The 10,886-nt window shown below is 40.0% G+C and overlaps 1 protein-coding gene across 1 annotated transcript; it reads left to right on the top strand.

Annotated features, from left to right (window-relative positions):
* Positions 1-2,182: 2,182 nt before the first annotated feature.
* LOC308291313 (succinate dehydrogenase [ubiquinone] iron-sulfur subunit, mitochondrial-like) lies at positions 2,183-9,079 on the top strand (the record flags this gene model as incomplete). The annotated part of the gene is made up of 8 exons (XM_080733299.1): positions 2,183-2,309; positions 3,582-3,730; positions 3,828-3,913; positions 4,772-4,908; positions 5,112-5,228; positions 7,977-8,078; positions 8,785-8,907; positions 8,999-9,079. The coding sequence occupies exons 1-8, from the start codon at positions 2,244-2,246 to the stop codon at positions 9,077-9,079; spliced, it is 861 nt and encodes a 286-aa protein (XP_080589425.1). The 5' UTR covers positions 2,183-2,243.
* Between the last annotated feature and the right edge of the window lie 1,807 nt (positions 9,080-10,886).

The following is a 10,886-nucleotide window of genomic DNA, read 5'->3' as shown; positions in this document are numbered from 1 at the left end:
TAGGTGAATTGAGAGTCTGTTGTCATTGAGCCAGGTGCAGATCTTGTTAAGTTCACAGTTAAGGGCCTTTTCAACCTGCGATATGTCTCTGCCTGAGACTAGGAGAGCAGAGTCATCCGCGAACAGAAACAGATTGCAGTCACAAGCAGATGACATGTCGTTTACGTATATTAAGAACAACAGTGGTCCTAGTATACTCCCTTGAGGTACTCCACAGTTTACTGGGAGGGGGGGGGGGGGGGGGGGCAGGGTTCCGTTGACTTCCACCATCTGTTCCCTCCCCACCAAGTAAGAGTGCATCCATCTCACTGCTGTGCTATCAAGACCAATAGCTTTGAGTTTTTCAATCAGAATAGAATGATCGACGGTGTCAAATGCCTTCTGGAGGTCCAGCATGACCATGCCGCAATATTTGCCATCGTGAATTTCACGTTTGATGTAATCATTCAAATAGATGAGGCATGTATCTGTGGAATGGGACTCTCTGAAGCCAGATTGGAACTCGTAGATCAGTTTATTCTCTTCAAGATATTTAGCCACCTGTTCATAGACAATTTTTTCCATTACCTTAGAAATGGAACTAAGGATTGAGATTGGCCTGTAGTTGCTAGGGTCAAGTTTACTGCCTTTTTTGTGCAGGGGGGTTACCTTAGCTAATTTGAAGTCCTGGGGGACATAACCCTGCATGATAGATAGATTAATAATATGGGTAATGATTGGGGCAATGGTGGCAGCTGAGTCTATGAGAAATTTGGGGGCGATTTTATCATGGCCAGCGGCCTTGAATTGAGGTAGGGTGCGCAGTTTTTTAAACATACTGTACCATACTGTAGTAGCTACCCTATACCCAGATTAAAACGACTATTTATACCATTATATTCTATCATTTATTGATGATGTGGTATTTGAAACAACTACTTATATTCACTACTTTGTATTTATTTATACATTTTCTTGTTGATATTGTGGATTGTGCTCACAATGAATTGTTGTGTGTCTATTGGACACCAGGGAAAGTAGGCTAGTTGTTACTGTAGAAATGATGGGGTGAGTCATAAATAAACAATAAAACATAAACATTGTATTTTTTATTGCACGATTATAGGTTAGTATCTGTCCTCCAGACTCCCCATAGGCCCAGCTGTCCCAGTAACTTCAATAGTTTCCACATACGCATTTTCTCAAAAGCATCCCAGCTCACTAAATTCTTTTGCCATGCATGAGTGGGCACAGTGTGCCCTCTCAAGAAGTCTGCCAGATGGCTGTTGTACAGTGCATTACACCAGCAGCTAAAGCACAGTGATAAGCATGCATGCACATTGCACACATTTCTATTTTATGCTGTGCAGTGTGACTTAAACAGTACAACAGACATAGAACCAGTCTTGAAATAGTCTTGAAAAAGAAACACACACACACACACACACACACACACACACACACACACACACACACACACACACACACACACACACACACACACACACACACACACACACACACACACACACACACACACACACACAATATTGGCATCAAAATGTACTAGTAAAAGTAAAAGTATTCTTTATGCAGAATGTCCCATTTAAATTGTTTTCAAATGTACAAACATCTTTTGAAAATAGCGGATCTACAAGCTCACAATATCGCACACATTGTGAGCTTGTAGATCGGCCAAAATTGATATGGCTGAAGTGGTTAATGTCTGTTTTGCAATAATAATAAATACATTATACAAATAAATAAATATAAGTACAATATTTGAATCCAAGATGTGGGCCTAGTGGAGTAGAAAAGTAAAGTACAAATACCTCCAAATTGAATTAATTGAATAAATTAAATACATCTACTTGTCATATTTTACACCACTGCACACACTTTAGTTTTAACGTTTTGTCAAATTGACAATGAGCTCATGAATTGAATTAGATTTTTTATTAACAAATTAAAATATTGTAATGATTTGTATTTTTTTTTTTATTGAGATAGTTATATTCTTTTAAAATGTTCTCTCATGACCCACAGCAATGTCACTTGCGAAACAGTCTCTGACATCGTCATGTAATGTAATGTATATGCTGGCCATACATTGGCCCATACATTGGCCCATTGCAGTGAAACGTCACGCGGCGGCACGTGGGGGCGGGACAGCCGTAAGTTAGGCTACATGTGAGAAGAGAAGGAGTCATCGGAGCCTGCCTGCCTGTTGTTCTTGTTAGGGGACAATTAAAACAATCAAGAAAATGTCTATTGTTTGTATTCCTTTGGGGCGAAATGCACTGGCTTTGAGGAATTCTAGCGCAATGGTGGTAAGTGCAATTAAGACATGATTAACGGAGTATGGCTTTGTTAAAAGCATAGAGACAATCGTCACCCAGACCAGCTCTACCATATTCTTTGCGATGTCTATTTGTGAATCGAGTTGTTGACTATTTTAAATAGGCCTACCGTTTACTATTTAAAAATACCAAATTGTACTGCATCACATCAATTAACCTGCCATAACCTAAGCATGCTTACTAACATCTAGGGAGAGAACCGACTATCGTTGTTGTGCAACTCTTCCAAGCACTCTTTGTTTTAGCCATTCTAAAAATGTTTCAAAGTAACAGTGCTATGAAGTGCATATGTATTTTATTCTTTTCTCATAGCAATGGAATATACATTAGTTTATTTATTTTTATTCCTCAAAAATCCCAACTTTGTAGTTTTTCTCAGAATGACAGTTAGGTAACAACAGACAGAAAGGTGATGTAACAGTACATGTACATTGTACCAGCGTACATATGCCACCAGGGGTCAGTGTCGTAACTTGTTTTGAAAGGAAAGGCAGGCTAGGAAGACTAGACAGCAAAGAGCTGCCTGGAACAGTAGGATTGGATAACCATATTCTGCATACCTTTTGATAAACTGTCACTTCACAGTTACAGAGTGTCATGGCGTGTCCTTGAAATGTTCTTATATATACATACAATATAATAAGATAAAATGTCAGTACATCAACATCAACAACAAATGCATACATTGCATAGGCATATCAATCTAGAAAAAAAACAGTAACATAAGTAGACCATGCACCTAATCAGTAAAAAAACTTTTCTAAAACCTAAAAATGCTATCTAGCTTCATGTATGGTCATCGAGGGAAGGGGAGTGTTATAGTAGTGCTATGGGTTTAGGTGGAGTCTGAAGATAGATAAATAAAAGATAAAGATAAATTAGATGATCTCTCATTCGGGAGACTCGAGCTTTAACAAGCCTATAATAAAAAAAAAATGAATACTGACGTGTTAGGACTTAGGAGAGATAAGATGCAAACGTTGATAAGATTAACAATTCTTCTTCATTCGTCTTGTAAAATTAAGTAATGCAGATGTTTAACAATAATTTAAGTCTCTAGAGAGCATAACATGAAACCAAATGTATCTAATAATGGTCCTTTGGTATTGGTTACCACCAACACTCCATCATTTAGCTGGGGACCACCTGGAATCCCTCCAAGGTCCGGTGGTCCCCGGACCACTGGTTGAAAACCACTGTTCTAATGTATTGACTGGCCCTCTGTCTCTATGTGTGGTCCAGATGGTGCGTTATGCACAGACAGCGGCTGCTACAGCGGCTGCTCCAGCCCCGGCCCAGCCCAGGATCAAGAAGTTCCAGATCTACCGCTGGGACCCGGACACCGCTGGTGACAAGCCCCGCATGCAGACATACGAAATTGACCTGAACACGTGAGTGTCGTCTTGAGTGTCTCTGTCTGACAGTTGCAGTCAGCCTCTATGTTTTTTATTATTTTCACATTTGCCATGTTTATTGTTCACATTCTAGATGTGGCCCAATGGTACTGGATGCGCTCATCAAAGTTAAGAACGAGATGGACCCAACTCTAACATTCAGACGCTCCTGTCGAGAGGGTGAGACATTAACATATCGTTGCTGGGTGGAAACCTTGTATGTCCGAAACTGTTTGTTTTGTATTTATTATTTTTAAAATGATTTAAACTAGTGAAAACAGCTGATCTACAAGCACACAGCGCCTCGCACGGCGAGGATTTGTGTGCTTGTAGATCAGCTGTTTTCACTACTTTTGTGCGATGGCCATATGATGAAGCAGTGCTTTACTTTAAGAAAAAAATTACAAATTTGAAACTTGAAGATACGAGGTTTCTGCCCGACAGTGACGATATACTGCAGATGCAAATAATTTTTATAAATTGAAGTATTCCATATAAAGCAAGTTGATATGCTTAAATTATACTCCAGTGTACAACAGAGTTGATTGAATGCAGAACATTGCAAATGAGCATGCGAGTACGTGCTCGCAGCGTGTTGCTATAGTGTTGTGATACTTGTAGATTGTCTATTTTCGGTAGTGTGCATACATTATTTAAATAATATCTCAGTCTATTGGAGTCTCTTGGACGCAGTGGCGAAATTAGACCTTATTCCCCATGGGTTTTCAGATAAAGGGGGCCCTGATCAAAGGGGCCCGGGTCTGTTGTCTTTGCACCATTTAAGCGCAAACTACAATGATTAATCCACAGATTAGGAAAGTAGGGCCCTGGGACCCCTAATATATTGGAAATGACAAAATATATATAATATCCTAGTATGAATTTATGTAGATATGGGCGCATTTCTTTATTTAGGCCTATTAAAAACAACATTTATTTTCGCCACTGGGGGGGCCCTTGGGGTTTTAAAACCCAAAAACCCTATCAAATTACGCTTGTGCTTGGACGTTTTGACACAGTGTTTGTGTTTTTGTTCAGGGATCTGTGGCTCCTGTGCCATGAACATCAACGGCGGCAACACATTGGCGTGCCTCAACAAAATAGACTCCAACACAAGCAAAGTGACCAAAATCTACCCTCTCCCGCACATGTATGTCGTCAAAGACCTGGTACCGGTGAGCACAGCATCTGTACTTAAAATACTTTTTTTTAGGAACCTAAAGAACCTAAAAACCTGTGATTTATTTTTTCCTAAAGAACCTAAAAAGCTGTGATTTCTTTTTTCCTTGATATTTTTTTAGCTTTTTGCCTTTTTATTGATAGTTCGCAGTAGACTGACATGAAATGAGTGAGTAGAGTTTGTTATTTCTGCCAACAGGACATGAGCAACTTCTATGCTCAGTACAAATCCATCGAACCCTACCTGAAGAAGAAGGACGAGACACAGGAAGGGAAGAATCAGTACTTCCAGTCAGTGGAAGACCGGCAAAAACTGGTACATAGACCTGCTTTGAACCCCCCTAAACACACCCAAACATCTCTGTATTTTACTGTATATAACCTATCATTGTGATTATAGCTGGGCGATGTGACTTTCATGAATATTTATTGTCCAAACAATGATATTCGGTTTCTTGATATGGTTGCATTTTCTCTAAACTTCCTTAAAGTGATTACTTTGGTGGAACCCTAGGTTACATCTACTGTAGCTATCTGGTCAATATATGATCAATCATCTTTATCTCTTGCCCCTTTGCTCTATGAGGTAAGGAAAGTAGCTATTTCTCTCTCTCTCCATTTACTCTCATTGCATGGTGAAGTCTCAAAATAACACTTTTAGAAAAGCAGATACTGCAGATCTGCTTTGAATGTGCAATTGTTTTTTTCTATATGCAGTGAAAGTGAAAGGAGAGAAAGAAAAAATATAATTCTGCGTTCCCCTGATTATATTTTTGCGACCGTCAGGGAGCAGTTTACTATGAAAACCTCCACCGGCCGTCCGTCCGTCCGTCACACGTCACACGTCACACGTCACACGTCACACCTTTGCCCTGCTCATATCTCCGCATCAGTATGACATCACACCACGTGTACACAAACCTTTGTGTACGTTGCTGTGGCAACAGTCTGTTGTTGCTGGTCTGTTAGTGTACGTTAGCAACCACCTTAGCAACCATGGTTTTACCCTAGCAACCAACTGTTTACCCTAGCAACCAACTGTTTACCATAGCAACCATGTTTTTTTACCCTAGCAACCAACTGTTTACCATAGCAACCAGATACGCAGAGCAGGGATCTCCATATATGGGCATAAACAGGTGACATCACACTGATGTCAGATACTCAGAGCAGGGATTTCTCCATAATATATGGGCATAAAAGGGATTCTGTTAGGGATCTCCATATATGGGCATAAAAGGGATTCTGTTAGGGATCTCCATATATGGGCATACAAGGGATTCTGTTAGGGATCTCCATATATGGGCATAAAAGGGATTCTGTTAGGGATCTCCATATATGGGCATAAAAGGGATTCTGTTAGGGATCTCCATATATGGGCATAAAAGGGATTCTGTTAGGGATCTCCATATATGGGCATAAAAGGGATTCTGTTAGGGATCTCCATATATGGGCATAAAAGGGATTCTGTTAGCTGTTAGTGATCTCCATATATGGGCATAAAAGGGATGCTGTTAGGGATCTCCATATATGGGCATAAAAGGGATTCTGTTAGGGATCTCCATATATGGGCATGAAAGGGATTCTGTTAGGGATCTCCATATATGGGCATAAAAGGGATTGTATCCCAGATGATGCCCTGTTAGGAGATCCACACTAACAGAATCCATATATGGTCCTACCGACAGCTGCTATAAGCCAACCCTGGCGATAAGGTCTGAGTCGAAGAAATGCTTCTTTCCTGGCAAGAATTGCCCCTTTATACTGTAGGGCTCGTTTGTGTATTGTATGACATCACGCCACATCATCGGCTGAGGACTGTGTGATGTCATCATATCTCCATATATGGAGACATAAGTTGCTCATGCCCAAATATGGGCTGGTGAGGTCAGACTTAGTGTGATGCGTAGGTTATCTCCATATATGGAGATTCAACTTCAATGAGTAACCATGGCAAACTGTCAACTGCCCGTATGTCTTGATAATTGGTAAAACAAACTTTTGGCCTATTTGTGGAGATAAGCGACCAACGGTCGCTTATCTCCCGATTAGGGAGTCTTACTGGTATTAACAAGAGATAAAGATACACAACACAGTACATCATGGCCAGGTAGCAATACAATCCAAGGTTCTAACAAAACTCAATGTCACTTTAACTATACAATTTGACAACATACCGTGATGTTATGACTGTGAGTCTGTGGTGAAATTGGACCTCCAAATGAAAATGGTTAAATAAGAAGCAACAGAGAGCAGGGAGCTGATTATTTTTGATTAATTATAACCCTGTTGGCAGCACTGCATGGCGGAGTCTTGTAATCACTCCTGTCTGTGTGTCTGTGGAACTGGGTGGAAATGATCAGTAGGTTGCCCCGAAGAGATGATTAACTTTCAGTTTGAAAAGGAAAAGGCCAATGTCACTATCAAGGTCAAGCGCAAAATTGAGAACAGATGGGTGGATTGAAATCATGAAACGTGGTGAGAATGATCAGTAGGCTGCCCTGATGATTAACGTTTGTGTTGACATGGCAAAGATCAAGGTCACAATCAAGCTCAGTGTTACATAATTGGTCATAGATCAGGAACAGGAGAGTTCTCACTGGTGATGCAATCAAGATCACACACACCCAATTATGGCATTTAGCAGACACTTAAGTAAGCAAGGTAAACACAAGATAATACATCAAATGCATAGAAATAGTAATTTATGATCATAGGTAAACTAAGAAAATATTAGTCTGAAGAGTCAAATAAAACAATCTAAACATTGAAACTATACAAATATAGGATTGCATGAGCCTGCAAGGTCATCAAGGCTACGGCAAGTGCTACGGGCTAAGGTGGAGTCTGAAGAGGTGAGTCTTCAGATTACGGCGAAGGATTGGGAGTGAGTGAGTTCCACAGGTTGGGAGCCAGAAGCGAGAAGACTCTGGGATGTGTGGAGTGTTGTCCACGTGTATTTAACCCTGCCATGTTCACCAAAATGGAGCGACACAGGACCAGCAACATTGTCATTGACTTAGGCAAACAGAATTTGTGAACGGTGTCTCTCTTCATCCCGCAGGATGGCCTTTATGAGTGCATTCTATGTGCCTGCTGCAGTACCAGCTGTCCTAGCTATTGGTGGAATGGAGACAAGTACCTGGGGCCTGCTGTCCTCATGCAGGTGGGTGTCCACCTCAAAAAGAACACATTACAGTTTACAATTTAGGCATTTAGTAGATGCTCTTAATCCAAAGCGAGCACATGGTAATACATCAATACATCATCATTAATACATCAAATGCATAGAAATAGTAATCCAAAGGACGTAAATAGACCAAGAACCTATTCAATACATTTAAAAAACAATCAAAACATCAGTAATCTGTACATTGAAGTTATACACACTCCTGACATCAATCTATATAACAATGCTATCTAAATTACATGTATGGTCATCAAGGGTGGGCAAGTGTGTAAGTGCTATGGGCTAAGGTGGAGTCTGAAGAGGTGAGTCTTCAGACTACTGCGGAAGCTAGGGAGTGAGTCTGCAGTTCTAATTGCAATGAGGGAGTTCGAAATTAGTGACATTACTTCATATAGCAATATACTGTAGGATACGTATAATACATATTAGTGACTCAGTGACTCAACCTTTTTAATTTTCAAGGACCCCCAGTTTGATATGCATTATTACGTCACGGACCACCATTTGGTAAATACATATCAGGAAGCCAATCTACACAGTAAACCCCTCATTTGGTTGCGTAACGATTTATCATTTATCTGGGTAACCCCTGGAAACCCTTCAAGGACCAGTGTGCGTCTCCAGACTGCACGTTGATAACCAGTGTCTTACCTAATGCCATAATTATTACATTTTTCTATAGGCATATCGCTGGATGATCGACTCCCGTGATGAGTTTACGGAGGAGCGTCTGTCTAAACTTCAGGACCCATTCTCCCTGTACCGCTGTCACACCATTATGAACTGCACCAAAACCTGTCCTAAGGTAGGATACAGACCACACAATCACATGTTTTCCTGCTGCTCTTGCTTTGATTAGCCGTCTAACGTGTCATTTCATTGGTTCATTTTCACAGGGACTGAATCCAGGGAAGGCCATCGCAGAAATCAAGAAAATGATGGCAATGTACAAAGAAAAGAGAGCAACCGTGTCATGAATAATAACATCTTACCGTGCCCTGATGAATAATACCTTGAACTTCGACTTCCATTTCCACCTGTGAATTAAGTGAAGGCCCAGTTATTCACTTTTCCTTTTGCACAACTGCGCCTTATCCTTTTTTTTTTTTTTTACATTCTGTTTATCTTGGTTATCACAGGATCCACAAATAACTTATTGAAACTTACTGAAAGTCTGTAGCACTCCATTATTTACACTATGTGTAACCGACATAGCTGATTTCACATTTAAGGCATAGTTGTATGATGCAGGCACCTTTTGGTAGTGTATTTTAAGTGAATATGGGAAACAGTGAGCAAGGAATTGAAATGAACAGAGGCAATACAACATAAATAACTTCCTTGTGAGAGAAAGCTGGGTGGAGAAACAGAATGCAAGATGTTTTGAGCACTTGCTGGCTGTGATGAGATGCACATAGAGTGATGGATTGTATCAACTCAAACATTATGTCATGTTCTGGGCCATGTAATTTATGTTCTGTAAATACACTGCATGCTATGTGGCAGGCAGTGGAGGACACCAATAATTCAACATGTAAATATTATTTAAACACATGCATTAAAGACATGGTGACTCAGTCCTGAGTAAAAAGTTGATTGTTTATTGTAAAGTTTGGATTTCTTTTGAATCTGTGTGTTATGTTTATAGGTTATCTCTTTGTACACTGGTGTCGCACACTGAAAATAGCCCATCTATAAACCTACAACGCATTGCCAAAGCCATGCAATGCGCTGTGAGCTTGCACATCGGCTATTTTTGAATAGCCAAAGTATCAAATAGGGAATGGTTACGCCGGTCATCATCTGTATGCCAAATTAGTACTGATGTCCTGCCCCATAGCCAACATTTAAAATAGGCTAAAGTTACTCCCCAGCGCTTCATATTATATAAAGCTCCATCCATTATTGCTGTTTTCACATTGAACATTAAGTCACAGGATTCAAGTCGACCGGTTACCAGTTCTGCTATAACACCCTTCTAAGGTGCTGCTGTTTTGACAGGTGTCACATTTAAGTATCAGATGATCACACGAAGGGTGGCTTTGATCCTGCATGTGAACAAATTAAAATATTAATTTGAACAAATACATTTGGTAATTGATACTGTAGCAACAAATCAATGGTGCATTCCATTGTTTTCAGTTCCGCCAGAAGATGGCGCCACATAATGTGTTTTCAAAGGGCTGCCAATACATTTTGGAACCTCAGAATGCCAGTTGATAAGCAAGTAAGCAATGAATAATGTGGTTCTCCATGTGGGGCCCAGGGAATCCCAGAGATCTTTTAGGGGTTCCAGTGGGTCCATTAAATGACTGTTTCGTTAATCTTCACCATTATTCCATGTACAAGATCATTAAATGTTTTCGTTCAAATGCTAAACAATGCCACATGACATGTCCGTTGCCTATGGTCAATGTAAGTTTAATTTCCTTAACTTACAGGTCAACTTTATGCTAGGTTGCCTAATTATTTAATTTCCTATATGCATGTGGAAAAATATAGCCTAGTCGTGGCTATAAAAAGTAAACAGCAGACAATAAAGTTGCAATGTAAAAGAAAGAGATAGGCCTACACTTTTACTGATGCGCTCCAGATTTTACTGGATGTCTTTGTGTCGTGTACAGGCCTATATCCATTCACATCGCAAAAAATCTGGTTTTAATTATAATTATAATAATAAATAATGGACAAAGTAGCCTAGTTTGCTTTGATGTGGCAAATCCAATAGTGCAAGTCGATCAAGATTGATCCCAATCATACCTGAAAAAGGCTGTGTAGGCCACT

Source organism: Nannobrachium achirus (genome assembly GCF_963921795.1).
Source record: "Nannobrachium achirus genome assembly, chromosome: 9".
In the NCBI taxonomy this organism is placed as follows: domain Eukaryota; kingdom Metazoa; phylum Chordata; class Actinopteri; order Myctophiformes; family Myctophidae; genus Nannobrachium; species Nannobrachium achirus.
This window is presented reverse-complemented; position numbering and strand designations above follow the sequence as displayed.